General features: G+C 42.2%; 1 protein-coding gene across 1 annotated transcript in view; it reads right to left on the bottom strand.

Annotated features, from left to right (window-relative positions):
• Positions 1-19,118, bottom strand: part of Thada (THADA armadillo repeat containing) — a 289,337-nt gene that overhangs the window by 84,803 nt on the left and 185,416 nt on the right. Inside the window, exon 30 of the mRNA XM_031355527.1 lies at positions 4,730-4,848. Coding sequence (XP_031211387.1) covers positions 4,730-4,848 — 119 coding nt within the window. The remainder of the gene's footprint in view (positions 1-4,729; positions 4,849-19,118) is intronic.

Here is a 19,118-nt window from a genome sequence, read left to right as displayed (position 1 = left end):
AAAAAAAAAAAAACCTTGAAGAAATAACAGTACAGAGATTTTTGTTTGGAGTACTTGCTATTTTTAAATGTTTTAAGTATAAAGTTACTATGTTAACCCCAGCACTTCTATCTGTAATGCTAAACCCTGTGCCATGAAACAGCAGCTCTTGGTTCTCCCCGTCACACGCTGCCAATGGCAGTCCTACTTTCTGTGTCTATGAATGCTCTTTGGGGTACCTCCATGTTGGGGCACAGGTCAGATCTCCCTTGCTGGCTGGGGATATAGCTGTGGCAGGGCACTGGCCTAGCCTATTCAAAGTCCTGGGTTCAATCCCTAGCTGAGGATGTGAACTTCTCTTTTAAAGATGGACTAATGTCACCATATGTATATACTATATTTTGCTTATACTGTCAATAAAGAACATTGCTGTTCTGTGGTTTGGTCACCAGGAAGGAAGTTGCTATGAGCATGGTAGTACAACTATCTCAGTCTCTGTTCTCTCTCTCTCTCTCTTTTTTTCTCTCTCTCTGTCTCTGTACTTAGAGAGAAAACTGCAGGATTATATACTGATTCAATTTTCAATTTTTAAGGAAGTGTGATACCATTTTCCATAGCAGCCATAAAGTTTTAAAGTAATAATAATAGCAATTATTTTCATATAGCCAAATGAAAAAAGGAAGCTATAAATTTTATACTTAATAGAATCTTAGCTATGTAAAAAAAAAAGAAGGAAATAAGATGAAGTAACCACATAAAACTGTTAACCAATAACATGGTTTCCATTGGACTGTGTTAAGAGTAGATTTCATTTTTATATTCTTTTTCAAATTTTTACTAAACTATTTTCCTTGATATGAACTGATAGCCAAGGAAAACCATGGGAGAAGTTCAGTAGAAAATATATTTCCCTTTGGCCCATTGAGCCCAGCACACAAAGCTCACCACGATATCCTTATTTTTCTGGGTTTTGTTTGATTTTTTTGAACCCATTTCACTGAGTAGCTCAGACTGACCTGAAACTTGCAACAGCCCTTTGTCTCCGTATCCCTAAATAGTAGGATTAACACATGTGTACCCACACACGTGGTTTATGTCATCAAGTTTTCTAAAAGGAACATCCAATACATATTTACTCTTTTATGACTGAGGGAGACATAAGATAGCAAACTACTTCTTAAAAATTTGAAGCCCAATTGTAATCCCAAATCACAACCAAAGTAAATAAGCTGTTTCCTCTTAGTACTGCTGGAAAGAGCTTTTCTAAGTTCTTCCTGTTTGGGCAGGGCCTGTGACTGCTAGGAAAAGCAGAGCTGCAGCCTGCAGACAGCAAGGGCAGAGGAGGGCCATCCTTGGGGACTAGACTGCACCCTCTTGTGGCATCCCCTAGACAACCTTTCCAGGATGGGGCTCATTCTGAATCTTACTTGGTTCTTGACCTGGGCTAGCTTTCTACCCCACCAGGATCTGGTAACTGCTGCCCTCACACTAGGGTCTGGTAACTGCTGCCCTCACACTAGGGTCTGGTAACTGCTGCCCTTACACTAGGATCTGGTAACTGCTGCCCTTACACTAGGGTCTGGTAACTGCTGCCCTCACACTGGGGTCTGGTAACTGCTGCCCTCCCACCAGGATCTGGTAACTGCTGCCCTCACACCGGGGTCTGGTAACTGCTGCCCTCACACCGGGGTCTGGTAACTGCTGCCCTTACACTAGGATCTGGTAACTGCTGCCCTCACATCAGGATCTGGTAACTGCTGCCCTCCCACCAGGATCTGGTAACTGCTGCCCTTACACCGGGGTCTGGTAACTGCTGCCCTCACACCAGGGTCTGGTAACTGCTGCCCTCACACCATGGGAAAGTTAGAATTGGACTGAGAAGGGAAGGCTGAGAAAAGGGATAAGGGAGGACGAACAGATTAATGAGCTGATTTCCATAAGACTCTTAACATCCTGGAATGAAAAGCGGCCTGGAAGAGCAAATGCCATGTTCTTTATTCAAATCACATTCCTATCCAGCTATTTATCATGTAAAAGCCCCCAACAACTTTGTCCAACCAGCTCATATAAATAAATCCTTATTAATCTTGCAAAGTATAAACATAAATGTATGACAAAAGTCTGTGTGCTTTCAACTTCAGAGTTCAAATTTTAAAATTCAGTTGATTATCCAATGGCTCCCACAATTTTTTTTTTTTAAAGAAACCTTTTGGAACAAAAGGACAAATAAATGGCCCATCCCCTAAAATTCTCCAGCTTATTAGACTGAATGAACTCAGGATTGAATACACTACAGGAGGAAAACTGTTACCGGTAGGACCTAACCCAACAGTTTCTTTTCCCAGCAACAGTAATTTCTCATAGGTTACACTAGAAAGCTACAGAGAGTCCTCAGTAAGGCCAAGGCACATTTATCTTTCATGTGTAAATGCCCAGGAATATAAAGGGACCTCTTCAGCAGTTCACTCTGGAATATTCCCACAGTAACACCTTCAGGGCAAAGCAGGGAAGAAAGTCAAGAAGGATTTGCTTTGGCGTGTGACTACCATGACCCTAAATGAGTTCATCTGAGCATGCAGCTGACAGCTGTAGACAAAACACCTCCCGCAGCAAGAGGCCCTCAGAGAAAAGGCAGGCCCAGGATAGGTGATGGTTTCATTGCCTACATGGAGTTCTACAGTTTCCAACTTGGCCTGTGGGCATTCCTCAAGGATGTAGAGAATACAGAATGGCTCCTGCAAAGCTCTGGAATATTCTGAGCTTCTGCAGCAGGATTTCCTCTCAAACTCTATTGTAGGATCTGAACATACTTTGATCAATACTTTTAAAAACGTATGTTGGAGAGTAAGAGGAGGCCTGGCATTAGGAGCCACCTACTGAGTGGAAAGTTCACACTTGGATGAAAGAGAGTTGACTGCAGGAAACAGAACTGTGGCAAGGAGGTAGAACCCAGTGAGTTCATGTGACTCAAGGCTAAGACTAAGGAAGTCAGAGGAAAAACTCAGAAGTGGGTGGAGGGATGAGCACAATGACATGGTTGACTGGACAACAGTGACAGAGACCATGGAGGATGTCTAACAAGGTAGGAAGCCCCTCTGCAGCTGAAGAGTGGGTGTGCAGACTAAGACTTCGCCAGCCACCTCCAGGCACTGAGCAAACTGAAGCCCGTCAACGGCTGGCCTGTCCCTCCATCTTCTTTCTCATGCACAAGAAGGAATGGACGAAGGACTTTTGGTGAGCCTGAACAAAAGGGAGAGACCCTTCCCTTATCCAAGCTTCAGAACCAAGGCTGAATTCCCGGCAAGGGTATGGCTACAAAAGATTTTCAGCAGATAATTCTGTTTTTTTTTTTTTTAAAGATTTATTTATTATTATGATTAGGTATACTGTAGCTGTCTTCAGACACACCAGAAGAGGGCGTCAGATCTCATTACAGGTGGTTGTGAGCCACATTTGAACTCAGCATCTTCAGTAGAGCAGTCAGTGCTCTTACCCGCTGAGCCATCTCGCAAGCCCAGCAGACAATTCGTGGAAAACCTCCATTTCCTGATCCCAAGAAATAATAGCTGGAAGACCTGACCTATTGGTGAAAAGCCAAGGCACAAATGTGACCCCAGGTCTCTGTTCTCTGGAAGTGTGTCTTAGAGAGGCCAAAGGCACTGGACTGCACAGAAGGCAAGCAATATCATACTTAGGGAAACCACTTAACAGCTTGCCATAGCTCAGTGGCACTTCAGACAAAGAGGCCCCAACTAGTAAGCATGCCCACAGTGGAGTGTGCTGAGACAGGCACTGCACCCTAGCACACCCGCCACTGTGGACACCCACCAGTGGCTCTCCTCACTTTCAGTGTGGCCTGCCCATTTGCCTTTGCCTTGTGGAGGGCTATGGCATCATTTCACAAGGCCATCTTAAAAGAGGCCACTCGCCTCTTCTTTTTTTCCCAAGATAGGTTTCTCTGTATAAGAAAGCCCTGACTGTCCTGGACTTGGTTTGCAGATTAGGCTAGCTTCAGATTCAGAGAGATCTGCCTGCCTGTCTCTTAAGTGCTGTGATTAAAGGCACGCACCCCCAAACCCCTGCAACTGGCCTCTTCTTAACTACCTTTGCCAGAGCTAACTATACAGGAGCCTTGAAGAGACACTGTCCTATCAGTATCTGGGGATCTAAGCAAAGATTTTGTACAAAGTGTTAGAGTTTTCTTTACATATGATAAAATGGAAGGTGGTTTTTACTCTTTACATCACTTTATATTCTAAGTTCCAGAACAAACACATGTAAGAATGGTAAAACAGAAAGAAAAGAAAGAAAAAGAGAGAAGAAAGTCCCCTCTGCTTTCGCTGCTATAACCCCACTACTCACCTGACCACGGCAAGGGTCAGTTCCCTTTCCACGCGAGCCCCACCTTTTCTTCGGGGACTTGAAGCACCTAAGGAGCTTTAACATTTAAGCTGCCATGGCTCCTAAGGGTTTGTACAGTGCAGACCAGCCAACAGGGCTGGGTTCTTGGTGGGGGTAGTCAACATCTGACTACTGAACTCCATCACACCCCTAGCCCCGACACTCAGCAATTTTAGAAAAATTGTCAAGAAATACTTTTTTTCACCACAATGCAAAGGTCTAAAATACTCCAAAAAGTCTGGAAACTAATATGAACAACTTAAAACTCCTCACAACTAGAAACAGCAATTCTAATTCTCGAACACACCATTAACCCAATGATGCCACCTCATGTAGGGCTTTTACATACCTCGTGGCTAGCCAGAGTTTGGCTTTGGTATAAACAGTGATGTCACTTAGCTCCTGCAGGAAATCTGCATTTGTTCTGTGTCTGGAGTCTGTAAAGTAGGCTTGTAACAAATGAAAAACCTGAATCAGAAAAGAGAAAAAAAAAAGAATTATTCTGTTCTGAAAATGAGTTGTTCATAAATGCTCAGGTTCTCCCTTTTAGATTTCCTCAAAACAGTCCCTCAAAGGAAACGAACTGTCTCCACAAGGAAGCAAGCTGAAAGCTGCAGCAGTGGGAGGAAACCCAGGGCCTAGCCAAACAAACCCATGCTCTAGGTCGCTCCCACAATTCCCCAGACCAAGGATCACAGTGACCACATAGTCATCAGCCTCGAGAACTTCTTAGGTAGAAATATAAACCTTTATGCTAGCAATCTTACAAGAAATGACACTCCAACTCTGCACAGGAAGGGACTATGAGTCTAAGTGGCTTAGACATATATCTGGGTTCATTAGGGCAGTGTGGGCTAATGAGATAGGAACAGCACAGCATGCCTGTGCAGCAGCAGGCAGTAGCATCTGTAACAAATCTTTCAAACTTTTCCTTAGCAGTCAGAAGGGACAGTAGTCAGGTGTGGTATACACTTTTGACACTGACATGGCAATTATATACCAGAATTAATAGCAGAAAGCCTTAATGAATTAAGAGCAGAACCTGATGTCTAGTGTTTATATTTATGATGGTGGCACTGTTTGACCACACCAGCAATCTAGACCACTGTGCCTCTGTTGAGGAGCACAAATTTCTGGGGAACAATGAATGAGACAGAGGGTTCTCTGGCCTGAAAGCCTCATGGCACACAATTGCTTTGGTTGGTCGGTCACCCACATAAGCGGATGAGGATGAAGTAAACAAAGTGCCAATAAACACATAAGAATTTTTAAAAATCTATTTTAGTATTTTCCCTTTTCCATTGTATCCTCGGCCAGGAGTGCTGGCACATAAGCTGCCTCATCTGGCTTTATGTGGGCTCTTGGGATAAGTGCAAGTACTACTCATGGTACCATCTCCCAGTCTGGACCTCAGTCTTCCAAGGGCTGGGACTACAGGCTGGAGTCACAAGTCCAGATTCTCCCCCTGCTCCGCCCTTTTTTAAAGAAGAACTCAAATAGCCCAGGGTAGCTGAGGATGACCTTGAACCAGTTGATCCTCCTCTGCCTCCTCAATGCTGGAATTACAGGTGTTATGTCACCACGCCTAGTCTAACTTCTTTCTGAAGCATGAGTACATGGGAGTGTGGGCTCAGGCCTTGTAAGAACACTGAAACACTTTTTCTAACAAAGGACCTGTTCTTTAAGACGCACTGATCAGATGCTGCTCTCTCACCACAGCCTGCAGGGACCAAACCACCCGGCATAGAGCCTGGAGAACTGGGCTGGTTGGGGCTTCTGTTCCTATGTGGTGACTGCCAGAGCGAAAAATACCTCCCTCAGCCTCAATCCCCACTGTCCCAAAAGAGCTGGCAAAGTCACTGGGCCTTGCTTTCTTTTCTCCACAGCTGCACTAAACTAACCACCAGGGCTTTCATGTGTCACAGCGCTGTAATTAATCAGCAGACACCAGCAAAACACACGGCTGTGGAATTTACTTGTCAAGAGAGCTGTGAGGTTTCAAATGCTTCTCATTTAGAAGCAATCACTTCAGAAATACCCCCCTGTGGATGTTTAAGCTCTGGCCTATATTTGGTCACCTTGCTTGGCAAAAACAAGACTGTTTTTGAAACGCTTGGTAGTTCTGGCTTATGAATGTCAGCCTACAGGCCCATCAATTCTGTCACCCTGGGCACACACCAGACAACAATTGCAATCCTAGTAATTCACCAAGGACAGAGAGTGATCTGTCTGCACTGAGCAATGTACACAGAAGGGCATGTAGGCAAACCTGGTAGACATAAGCAAGTAGAAGAGTCAGCGCAGTACAAACCGAGCACATGTTAGAGAAGCAGAGAACAGAGCAGGGAGGACAGGAGAAGACAAAGCAGATGGGAAGGAACGGCTTGCAAACAAATGTGAAATAGATTAGTATTTCTGAGAAATATTAATGAAAATATTTGAATGTACAACCATCCTCACATGACATTTGAAACCCTGGACTCAATAAAAAAGAGGTAATTGTTGAGTGTGAAGCTCAGGGAGGTCTGGAAAGGGCCACTTGTCTCTCAGTTCTTGGGCTGGCAGACACAAGGCCACTCTTCTCTCCTGCACTCGCCTACAGTGCTGGTACTGAGTGTGGCTAGACCCAGGCCTGGGATACTGTGCAAACAGCAATCATGGAGAGAAGCTTGAGCTGCCAGGCCAGTGCAGGAGCAGGACTCAGTAGACACACTAAACTGTTGACAAGTTTAGGGCCCAAGTGAACAGCAGTGTTCAAACATCCAGTCCACAAATACTTATTAAGCAGCTGTTATTACCAGAGAGTGTCCTGGGAAGTGCAGCAGAGAGCAAGCAGCAATGCCTCCCCTTCTCGCCCCTCCCCCAGCTTGTGTTCAAGGCATGAGGACTGACTAGAGAAGTGAAAACCCAGTAGCCTCCTTGATGCGGCATGTTGCTGACATCACCTGCCTGGCTTCCCATGAGTCCAGTACCAGGTAGCAACTCAGCAGCGCTGAATGGAACATATGCTGGTGTTTCGTGTCTCTACTGACAGAAACTGTCCCACGGAGCCTGTACATTGCAGTAGGTACCAACTTTGTGTTCAGGGTAGGCACATAGTGAAAAATAACATTCTCCTCAATTCCCATGACTCCTGATGTAATGGACAGTAAGGCTAGACAAATGGTAAGACTCCGATCACATGGTACACACTCAGAGGGCAAGCAGACATGGTTGTAAACCCAGGGACTAGCTACGTCTATCTTTTGATCAACTAAGTTAACCTCTGTTTCCTCATGTTAAATAGAATAAAATGGTAGTCTCCTCTTTCTTTTCAATTGATTACTATTCTAATGTGTGTGTGAGTGTGTGTGTGTGGGGGGGGGAAGATGGTACATGTGTAGAAGTCAAGGGACATATTTTGGGGATCAGTTCTAGTGATGGAACTTAAATTGTCAAACTTGTATGACAAGTACTTTTTACTGGCTTGGCAGAATCATACTGTCAGCTCAGTGGCCCTCTCTGTGGGAAATATTCCAAGGCACTGGTGGGTGCCTAAAACCTTGGTTAATATAAACCTTACATAACTATATTTTCCAATATATACATATCTATAAAAAGTTAAACTTTTAAACTAATCACAACAAAAGAGAAATGAAACAGAAAACAACAATATACTATAATAAAAATTACTTAAAATTTATTAACTTCATTTTCAGAACCCCCCCCGCCCCTTTTGTTGGATTTTTAAGACAGGGTTCTGTGTAGTTCTGAACATCTTGGAACTCACTCTGTAGACCAGGCTGGCCTCAAACTCAGAGATCTGTTGCCTCTGCCTCCCAAGTGCTGGGATTAAAGGTGTGCACCACCACTGCCTGGCAGATCCTGTATTTCTTACACTGAAAAAGTAAGTCGTAATAAGGTACCACAATGAGAACCTGGAACAGGGTTGTCCTCTACCCAGACTATAAACACAGAGAGACCCTGGCGGATGGAGGTGAGCAGGCATCTGTGGGAAGCATGCGGTCCATTTGGGCAGCCAGGATCTTAAAAGCAGCTCCATAGTATGAATGTGATGCATTCTGAATAAATGTCATGCGCCTAAAAAAGTCATGAGGCAATGCTCTGAAAAAGCTTGTATTGCATTAGTAAAATATGTCTGGCTTATGCTGCTTTACTAAAATAGTGACTTGTGTGGGACAAGATCAAGATGATATACGACTGTTTGGGAAACCAAAGCTGAGACAGGTTTCTCCGTCACAGAGCATGGCTTTCAGACCAGTTTCCTCCCTTTAAAATCAACAGCAGCTGGGCTCCAGAAGCCAGCAGGCCCAAGCAGTCACAGACAGGGTTAGGCAGGCCATGGAGAAGGCCAACTATAGTAGGACAAGAGATAGCCATCTATCTCAAAGGTCAGACGTACAGGGGTAAGTGGATGAAGCCATCAGTGATCGTAAACTGATGATCAGTGCTAGTCCATTCACTTTTACAACTGGATTTTGCTAAAAAATAATGTAAAATAAACAAAGTAAGTTTAGTCTTTCTTCTTGTAGCATACAGACTTGGTGAGCACTTTGAGCCTATTCCACTCAGGCCAGTACGTCACCTGCATCTGCCTTCCTGCTTGCCTTCTTCCTGCATCACTCTAACCCCAGCTAAGTCACTGCCACATTTTTCCAAACTCTATGTTTACACAGGATTTTATTTCGGCTGTTAAAACATCTGCATTTTTTTTTAGAGACTTAAATAAATGATCTATGCCAAAGTGTACAGTATAGAGTGATGTCAGCCTCTCCTCCCCCTTTGCTCAACTCCTGGTTAGAACAGGCAAACACTGTTTCAGCCTGTACTGGGAATGTGAATATTTATCCTATCAACTTAATTCATACAAACAGAACTAAAGACAGGCCAGCAGGCTGAAGTATTTTATGGCTTTAAGTCAGACTGGAAAAGGGGGTAGCAGGGGAATGGTTAAGAAAAGAATCTAAACTTTCTAATTCACAGAAACATGCCTCTTCACATAATTGTTGGAAGTGGAGATAACAAACATTTCAAAGGCAAACCGCATTCGTGTGCATGCATGCGTGTGTATGCGTGCATGTGCCTGTGTCTTGGGAGAACGCCCAGTAACATTTGTCAGTTACAGTCACTTTAAGATTAGCCAGGTTGCAGGACTGGTTTTCTGCTTCAGGCATACTGACTGAAGCCTCAGGTAGACTACAGTTTCTCAGGAGCGTACAGAGTCCAATGAAGGGGCTCTTATTGCCAGTAACACTGTCACAGACCTTGGAGGAGTGTGGGCTCTAGGCAACACCTTAATGACACTTAGCTGGGTCATCCTCAAGAAGATAGGCTTGTGTCACCCACAATCAGGGCAGGAAACATTTCAGGCAACTGCTCCCCCAAACCTCATTCTGTTTAGGAGATGAGAAAGCCCATCCCTTCAAAGCTCTTCTTAGTAAATGGTACCTTTGTGGAAGAAGACACTAATCCCAGGTGAAGCTACTTCTTGCCTGACCAGCCTGGGGAGTGTGCGGACTGAAACAAATAAACCCATCCAGATGAGAGTGTGTAGATTTGCTGTGCCCCTCCTTTCTACAACTTCCCATCAAGGTGGTTAAGAGCCCAAAGATCTTGCGCACCTGGATGATGTCTTTCCTCCAATACTTATTTTGACCCATGCCTGTCAGATTTTAAGATTTCTCTGCGAGTAATGCTTAAACCTTGTTAAAACCCTCTTCAAGGACTAGCTGGGCCCTGAAAGCTCCACCTACATTTCCAGTTTACCTTCTACCTTCTCTATGTCGTAAGGCACAAGAAATGAAATCCCGTTCCTGACAACCTGACAAACGCTACTTGCTTCAGCCTGGCCCTTCCCATTTTTCCTTCTACTCTTTCCAGCTGAGCTACAGGAATTCTTCAAATCAACTTCAAACATTTCTGGGCTTGCATTCTGAGATTCTACCCTGCCCTAAGGCTCTCATTTCCTTTTTAATGCCTTATAGTCCTGTCTGCACCTCCACATCCCTCCCCTCCTCCACTGGAGGGATCAGTGCTGGGGCCTGACCCAGAGCCTCCTCATGTATGCCAGGCAAAGCTCTTTATTACTTAAGCCACATGTCTAGCCCCTTGAATCTGTTGTCAGTTATCAATCTGCAATGTTCTTTCCTAAAATAGAGGTCCTTGAAGCAAAGAACTATGTCTTATTCTTCCCTACAGCTCCTTGGGGGGTCCTAAGGACACAAGACTTTTGTCGGGATGAAAAAGACTCACTAAACAGTTGGATTTATTGATTTGGAATCACACTCAGAGAGGGAGAGGGAGAGGAAGCTGAACTTGAGATTACAATTGTTTTGAATCATCATGGTGGTGCTACAAATGTTACAATGCCATTAAGAAACTGGATTCTCAAAAGCAGTGTCAAGGGCCCTGAGCAGAATTCTAGTACTGGCAAAGTTTAGACAGTGATATTGAAGCTAGTCAATGTTTATTTGTTCAAATAAAAAAAAATTACCTTTCATTGCTGAGAACTATGTGTAAAAATTATAATTTGTTTGCAAAACAAATCTATTTAAGTCCCCCTTTTAAGACTCATTTGGTAATCAAGGTTGGCATAGTACTTGTTATGCAGCTCACTCAGGCTGACCTTGAACTTGTGGCAATTCTCTGCCTCAGCCTTGTAAGTGCTGGGGTTATTGGTATGAGTCATGATGCTTGGCTAGGAGAACATTTAAATTTTCTGTATAACTAGATCCTTAAAAATTTGAGGTTAATAGTAAAGTCTGTGATTTAGCAACACTTATCAAAGATGGCTTAGTGATTAAGAGCACTGGCTGCTCTTCTAGAGGACATGGGTTCAAATCCCAGCACCCACATGGTGGCTCACTACTATTTTTAATTCTGGTCCTAGAGGATCTTGTGCTCTCTTCTGGTCTTCTTGGTACCAGTTATGCCTGTGGTGCATATACATACATGCAGGCAAAGCACTCATACACATGAAAACAAACGAAACAAATACCAACCAATCAAACAGAATTAACCAATAAAATAACAGTTTGTTCAGTTGAGACACAGGAAGAGGTATGTTGGTGGTAGCAAAATTGAAATAAAATTAATCAAGAATGAGTCATTGCTAAAGTCAAGTGATGCTACCAGATTGTTATATTACTTGTTTATACCTGAAAAAGAAAGTGGAAAGGAAAACGCACTTAGGAGGCAGAGGCAGGCAGATCTACGAGTAAGAATGATTTGTTCAATAAAATAATAGAAAACACAACCAACCAGTCCTTTGTGATATACATTAGTTGGGGTCCTTAACTTTTTTATTGGGGACAATACAAACCTCCCAAAATCAAAAATGCAAAATTATAAAAATATTGGTGGAAATGGGGAATTGTCTTATTATCTTCAAGCAAAGATGCATTTTTACTGATCTTGTATTTTTCCATAAGGAATGAAGAAGTCAGTGATAGGATAAGGAAGGTCAGAATACAATATATCCACATATAAACTGGAAACTAAATTTTTTTTCATATTTATTATTATTTTTAATTAACTTATTTATTGCAGCAGTATTTGTGTGGAAGTCAGAGAACAACTTTCAGGGGTCAATTCTCTCCTTTTACCCCCTGAGACTCGGTACTGAACTCAAGTTGGATGCTTGGAGGTAGGCACCTTTAGCAGCCTAGCCATCTCATTGGCCCCAAACCGAAAATTTTTATACAGCAAAAGCTACAGTGATTAATCAACAGTAAAGGAAAAACAGGATAAAGTATTTGCTAATTCACCTCGTATTAACAAAAATGACAAACTTGAATGAAATAAGCACTTAGAAGCAGAGGCAGGCAGGGTCTAAGACGTTAGCCAGGACTACACAATGAGACTGCCTCAAAGAGGGGGAGGAGATTAGACTTCCAAACTTCCCTAATTTACACACCATTACAGCTGCCATAATTTATTCATGGTGACCTCTAGGCCAAAGGATATATTTAATGCCTTGAACTAATTAGGTGGGTAGGTCCAAATGACCCAAGGAACACAAAGTCCGAAAGGGCTTCTGCATCTGACTACCTTCTCACAGGGCCACTATACCAACAGGATGTATGTGCCCATTCTTTCCCACACCCTGGGCTCCTCTCCTTGCTGTCCCACGTTAATTTCTTATGATATACACTTTCTATCACAGCAGCTACCAAGACATGACAAGAACTAATGCCTCAAATGCTACTTTGAGCTAGTAGTTGATACGTCTGACAGGTGTCCAGCATCCCAGTACTTTCTCCCTCAGTTTTAAAACATTCTATACCTTGGCATACCTCTTTGGGAACTGCAAATATTTAGCAAAGAATATAAATAATGCACAGAGAAAATACAAATAGCCAATACACAGATGCGCAAGTGTTACTCCCATTAAGTCTAAGGACATGCAGTGACACGTTTAACAGAAAAGCAGGCCACAGGGTTGTGTTGCCCTCCCACCCTGTGCTGACTCATCACCTCCCCTCCTACCGTTGGCCACCTCTTGGGCCCAAAACAATCTATTTTTTTTTTTAATATTTAAAAATTTATTTATTTATTTATTTATTTATTTATATATTAAGGATAGAAGGAAATACAGATTTTTTTTTTGATATTTTCTTTATTTACATGTAAATTTCTCCATTCCCGGTTTCCCCTCCAAAAAACAAACAAACAAACAAAAACAAATCCCTGTTGCCTCCCACTTCCCCATGCCTGTCACCCCGCCCTCTCCTACTTTCTGGCCCTGGCATAAAACAATCTATTTTTAAGCCGAAGTAATTTGATAAAGAAATATTTCAAAAGGGTAAAACCCAATTGATAACTAAGAAAATAAACATGAATTCATCAGTGAGTTAGAAACTTACTGGCAGAGCCATATTTTTGCACATATAACTTACAATACTTTACAACAGGAGCTAGGCAAAACAACTCCACACCAAGTTGGCAGTAGCTTTCAAAATGGAAAATAGGCACTCTTTCTTCATTCTCACACTGTCCTAGGTGTTTATTTTGCAGCCATGCTTCCAGATATGCATGTTCAAGAATGATCATTAGCAATATTGATTGTAAAATGAAAGATCTGAAATTACTGATACAGAACCAGTTGGAAAGCTAGAGATATCATAGTCAAACTGTGAGTATCATAGTCAAACTATACAGCTATTAAGAATTGTGGATTTACATGTACTTAATTGGAAACATCTCTAAGTCATACTCAAATAAAGAAGCTATAAATGAAAAAAGGAATAAAATGGTCATATTTTTACTCCTGTCAAATTATTAATAGTGGAGTCTGGGATTTTATATTCAATATGGTAAATTTCTGCTATCTAATCTAATCTAATCTAACCTAATCTACTCTATTTATTTAATTTATTTTTTGGGACGGGGTTTCTCTGTGTAGCCTTGGCTGTACTGGAACTTAATCTGTAGACCAGATTGGCCTTGAACTCACAGAGATCTGCCTGCTTCTACTTCCTGAGTACTGGTATTAAAAGAATGTGCCAGCACTGCCTGGCTGTAAATTTCTGTAGTTTATAAAACTTTTTATTAAGAATGTGTTACTTTAAATTTTTTTTTCTTTTGAAATAATTATAAACCCATTTTGTTTGCTAAATGTGGCGGGTATGCCTTCTGCCAAGTTTCTTCCAATACTAACAATTTACATAATTGTCTTACACCAAACCTGGAAATTTTATCTGAATGTACAAGATTTTGGAGGTAGAGGCGAGAGATTAGGAGTGTAAAGGCATCCTCAGCTACAAGTATGAGGTCAGCCTGGGCCTCAAAAAAATCAAACCCCAGAAAATTCACACAAGAACAGTGCTTTTAACCTTAACAATGACATCAAAATATGCTGGGGGGGGGGAGAGAGAGAGGGAGAGAGAGAGAGAGAGAGAGAGAGAGAGAGAGAGAGAGAGAGATCAAGTGCTCCCCAATCCCACACTCAGAAAGAAACCCAGAATGTTAATTACTAAGACGGGTAGCCATGTGGTATTTTTTACCGAGAGATTAAAATAACAACAACAACAACAACAACTATCAAATACTCAGAACAAGAGGATCTTCAGACATTCTCAAGATTGTAGCAGTGAGATCCTCTTCCTCTTTACCTTTTGTCTTTTTCCAGATGGCTCAAACTCACTATGTAGCTAGGCTGATCTTGAACTTGAGCTCCTCCTGCCCTCCTGCCCTCCTGCCTCAGGAGGATAAAGAGTAAGCAAGGCAACACTGGTTAAGTGCCACATGAGAGGTTCGGATAATAAATTATATGGGACAAGAGGATGGGGAGGTGATTGTGACCTGGCATGGCTAGGGAGAACTTCACAGAGGAAGCTAGTGAACTGAGCCTTTATGAACAAGTAGGAAAGATAGGAAGTCTTCATACTAAAGTGAGAATTGCACCTTGATTAACTTATGCAGCAGTGGCGCTTAGGTGGGTCTTGCAATGCCGTTCAGGTCTCGGTGTCACAGAAAGCACCTAGGGACAGGTTGGAATCCATGTATAAGCTCGTGCATGCGGACCATCCAGACTTCACTGTCAGTTCAGCCAAATTGGATTTCTTGAGATCAAAGGAGGCACACAAGGAGCCATTTCAATGACCTTTTCCCTTAGTAAGAGCTCACGGAATCCCTCTAAATGAAGGTGTCCTCCAGTGAAGCTGGGCTCAGGATGTAGAGAGAACTTACTGTGTTTGCCCGTGTGATTTGAGCTAGTGGGATTGTGGAGGCACAATGAAAGAAAGAAGTTAAATGAGTGAAAGGCTCAGAGGCCCTGAGACAGTGCTTGCTCATTGCAGACTCCTGCCAAAAGTGGTGCTGCACATGTTCCCTTTGCTGGAGGTGCAGAGTGGCAAAGAAGCAAACAACCTGGGGGTGGGGAAGAGAAGCTGCCCGAATCTTCATTCCTGGGAGCTTAGAGCAATCATACTTTTTCCTTCCTCCATGTGAAATATAAACAGTCACTTTATAAACAGTTGTCACTTTTTGACTTGTAAAGATTTAGCCTCTCCCTTTTGTTTACTTTGATGACCTTTGAAATAAACTGCAACTGAGAGCATGTAAAAAAAGAAATTTCATTTTCATTTTTCAAAAAGAGGAGTCTCCCTGTCACCACAGGACAAGGGATTCTAGCAGCCTCTGGATGCTGACTCAGGCTCTGGCCCACATGCAGGCTTGAAGGGCCTTATGGGAGTTCCTATGGCAGTTTGTCCAAGTCCCTCACTGGATGGCTTGGATAATATTCACTTATCAGCCTGAAGACAAGATGCTAAATGTAAAACTGTTTCCTGTGACACAAATTCTTTTTAGAAGGGAAATGTTACAGCTGCTTTAAAATCCAGAGAGTTGGGCTGGTGAGATGGCTCAGCGGGGAAGAGCACCGGCTGCTCTTCGGAAGGTCATGAGTTCAAATCCCAGCAACCACATGGTGGCTCACAACCACCCATAATGAGATCTGACGCCCTCATCTGGTGTGTCTGAAGACAGCTACAGTGTACTTACATATAATAAATAAATAAATCTAAAAAATAAAATAAAATAAAATAAAATCCAGAGAGTGTATATTAACATAGGAGCTTTTCATTTCTGTTAGCCTTGCTTACCAAAGAGACAATGTTGGGTATGCCACTGTAGCTCTCAAGAATGCTGCTACCCACCTCTGACCTTGGTATCTTTTCCTGACCTGTTTTCAGGTACCACTGGGCATAGGGCTCAAAGGTCAAAGGATAAGTCCAACCTGTCCCTATGTGTTTTCTGTGACACTGAGACCTGAACGGCATTGCAACACCCACCTAACATGTGGTATGTTCAATGTTACAGGTTTTTCAAAACAAAAAGCTTCAAATGTAAATACTGACTAGTTCCCATGATAAGATTCACCTCTGAAACTCAGTAGACTGCAAAAATCAATGCACAGACGAAGTTATTTATAAACCCTACTTGCCATCACCCTTAGCACGCCATCGACTGACAAGAACGGTTCTCCAGAATTCTTCACTGTGTAGTTTATACCAGCACTCACAAACAGCAGCAACAAAAGTGGGACCATCACTATCAAAGAACACGGTTAATGAACGCCACATCTCTGCTTTGAAGTCACACGCACACCGTATTTCTTTTTAGCCACTGTAATTTCAATTGTGCCAAACATTCTACACAGTGATTTGGAGGTAGATTTGAAAATATCCCCTTTGTTTTCAACTTAGCACATGCTTCATTCCTTGTGGATAGCTTCAGATAAAGAACATCCTCTCTATTACAAAGTAGGCCACCGCCAAATCAGAGAACATATTGTCTAAAATCCTAGGTAAAGCTTTTTAAAATGTAAATGTGAAGTGTACAGATAGGCCTTCGAGTCTTAACACACCTAATTAGCTACATAAGACTTGTCTAAACACATTAGTTTAAAGTACGGTAACATGCTTTCAAAGCCCTGGCTGAAGGGCAGAGCTTCCCAGTACCATTAGTCTCTAACAGTAAGTCCTGGAAACTCAGAACACAGTAAACACTGGTGCTCACTTGTCTGCAAAGAGGAGGAGCCTCCTCTACATTAAAAAGGGTCCAGGAAGAAAGTGTTCTTATATGAAGAAGAAAAATCCAAATTGTGAGTCTTCTGAGACCGCTGACTGTACCTTCAAACTCTGATTCTTTTGTGAATTCACTCTTTAATATATCAGCTGTTTGACAAAGTAAATTAGACCTTTGAAGTTTCTCTAATTGTAAACTTTTACTGACTGTGGACTGAATTAATTGTTTGTTCACACACAACTGGCCAGCTAATGGCAAGGTGTTTGCTATTCCTTTCTGCTGTGCTAAGAAATCACTTGCCATTTCCAGGCTCTGTTAGTTTTCCCAGGTGTCTAACTACCTACTCTTTTTTCCAAGGCAGGGTGGACTGGAAGACCCAACCCTGGAGTGTACGACTCATGTTTTTCTGATGGGTGAGAGAACTGGACCCCAAGTGTTGGTTTTTGTTACCACTCATACAAACATATCTTCCATCTTCTGATTGCTTGTTGGTTAGCTTCTTACAACATAAAATCCCTTCAAACTACTCAGCTAAAAGAGGGTGTGTTCATCAATAGAAGTGTCTAAAAACAGAGGCCTAGATATGACAAAATAATAAGGAAAAATTTCCAATGCATTAGAAATCTCTTCAAATAAAAATCTATTCAAAGGAGCTAACTTACTACTTCATATAGTCAGTAATGAAAACAGAACAAAACAAAACAAAAACAGGGGCTCAAGATAGTTCAGTGTTCAAACATAGGCTTACACATGTGAGGCTCAATCCCCAGCACCAAACAGCAAGCCTACCAGAAAATGTCCAAATGACCATCAGGTAGTTTTTCTTTCTTGAACCTGAAGATGACTGGGAGAGTCATTTGTAATGAACACCATTGAGGAAGGCAAGTTTTTATGGAGTTCCAGCATCAGAATCATACACATGTGCTATTGGAGAATGCAAAAGAATCATGAGTTTCATTATTTTAAATGTAGTAGACAACATACAGCTTAAATAATAAATGTTGACCCTGCTGGCTAGTCTTATATCAACTTGACTAACAAACTACAGTTATCTGAAAGGAGAGAAGCTCAATTAAGACAATACCTTCATAGGAGCCTGCTCTTTTTTTTTTTTTTTTTAAAGATTTTATTTATTTTATATATGTTAAGTACACTGTAGCTGTCTTCAGACACCCCAGAAGAGGGCATCAGATCTCATTATAGATGGTTGTGAGCCACCATGTGGTTGCTGGGATTTGAACTCAGGACCTTTGGAAGAGCAGTCACTGGTGCTCTTAACCGCTGAGCCATCTCTCCAGCCCAGGAGCCTGCTCTTAAGGCATTTTCTTATTTAGTGACTGATGGGAGACAGCCCAGCCCACAGTGTCATCCCCAGGTTGGTGGTCCTTGGTTCTCAGAAAGCAGGCTGAGCAGACCATGTGAGGAAGCCAGTAAGAAGCAGCCCTCCATTCTAGTAAGAGGCCTCTGAATTATCTCCTGACTCCAGATTCCTGCCCTGTTTGAGTTCCTGTCCTAACTTCCTTCAGTGATGGACAATGGATGTGGAAATGTGAGCCAAGTAAACCCCTTTGTCCCCAGTTGCTTTTGGTCAAGGTGTTTCATTGCAGCAACAGAAACCCTAACTAAGATAATAACTCAAGAATAAGAACAAGGGGCTGGAGAGATCGCTTGGTGGTTTGGAGTACTTCTTGCTCCTATAGAGGACCTGTGTTTGATTCCCAGCAAACACATGGTGGCTCACATCCATCTAATAACATCTTTTAAACTTCATGGATACCTAGCATGTCTATGGTTAACAGACATACATAATAAATAAATAAACTTTTAAAAAGCTTAAAAATAGTATTAAAAAGAAAAAGAACAAAACCCTAACAGGTCCAGAATTCCTATAAAAAATTTCAATTTAAAAAGACTCGGGTTTTTATGTCAGTGGTAGAGTAGTGTGGTGTCCTAAAATCCTAAGGGTCCTAGATTTGTTCTCCAGGATTGCAATATTTTTCCTTTTCAAAACCTATTTTTTTTCTAGATATAAATCACCTAAAGAAGATACTAGTAAATCTAATTCAGTAATTACTTAGAGAAAATAATGCATTAAAAGATGTGGTATAGGGCCTGGCAGTAGTGGAGCAGGCCTTTAATCCCAGCACTTGGGAGGCAGAGGCAGGTGGATTTCTGAGTTTGAGGTCAACCTGGTCTACAGAGTGAGTTCC

Source organism: Mastomys coucha, unplaced genomic scaffold, assembly GCF_008632895.1.
Source record: "Mastomys coucha isolate ucsf_1 unplaced genomic scaffold, UCSF_Mcou_1 pScaffold6, whole genome shotgun sequence".
Classification (NCBI taxonomy): domain Eukaryota; kingdom Metazoa; phylum Chordata; class Mammalia; order Rodentia; family Muridae; genus Mastomys; species Mastomys coucha.
This window is presented reverse-complemented; position numbering and strand designations above follow the sequence as displayed.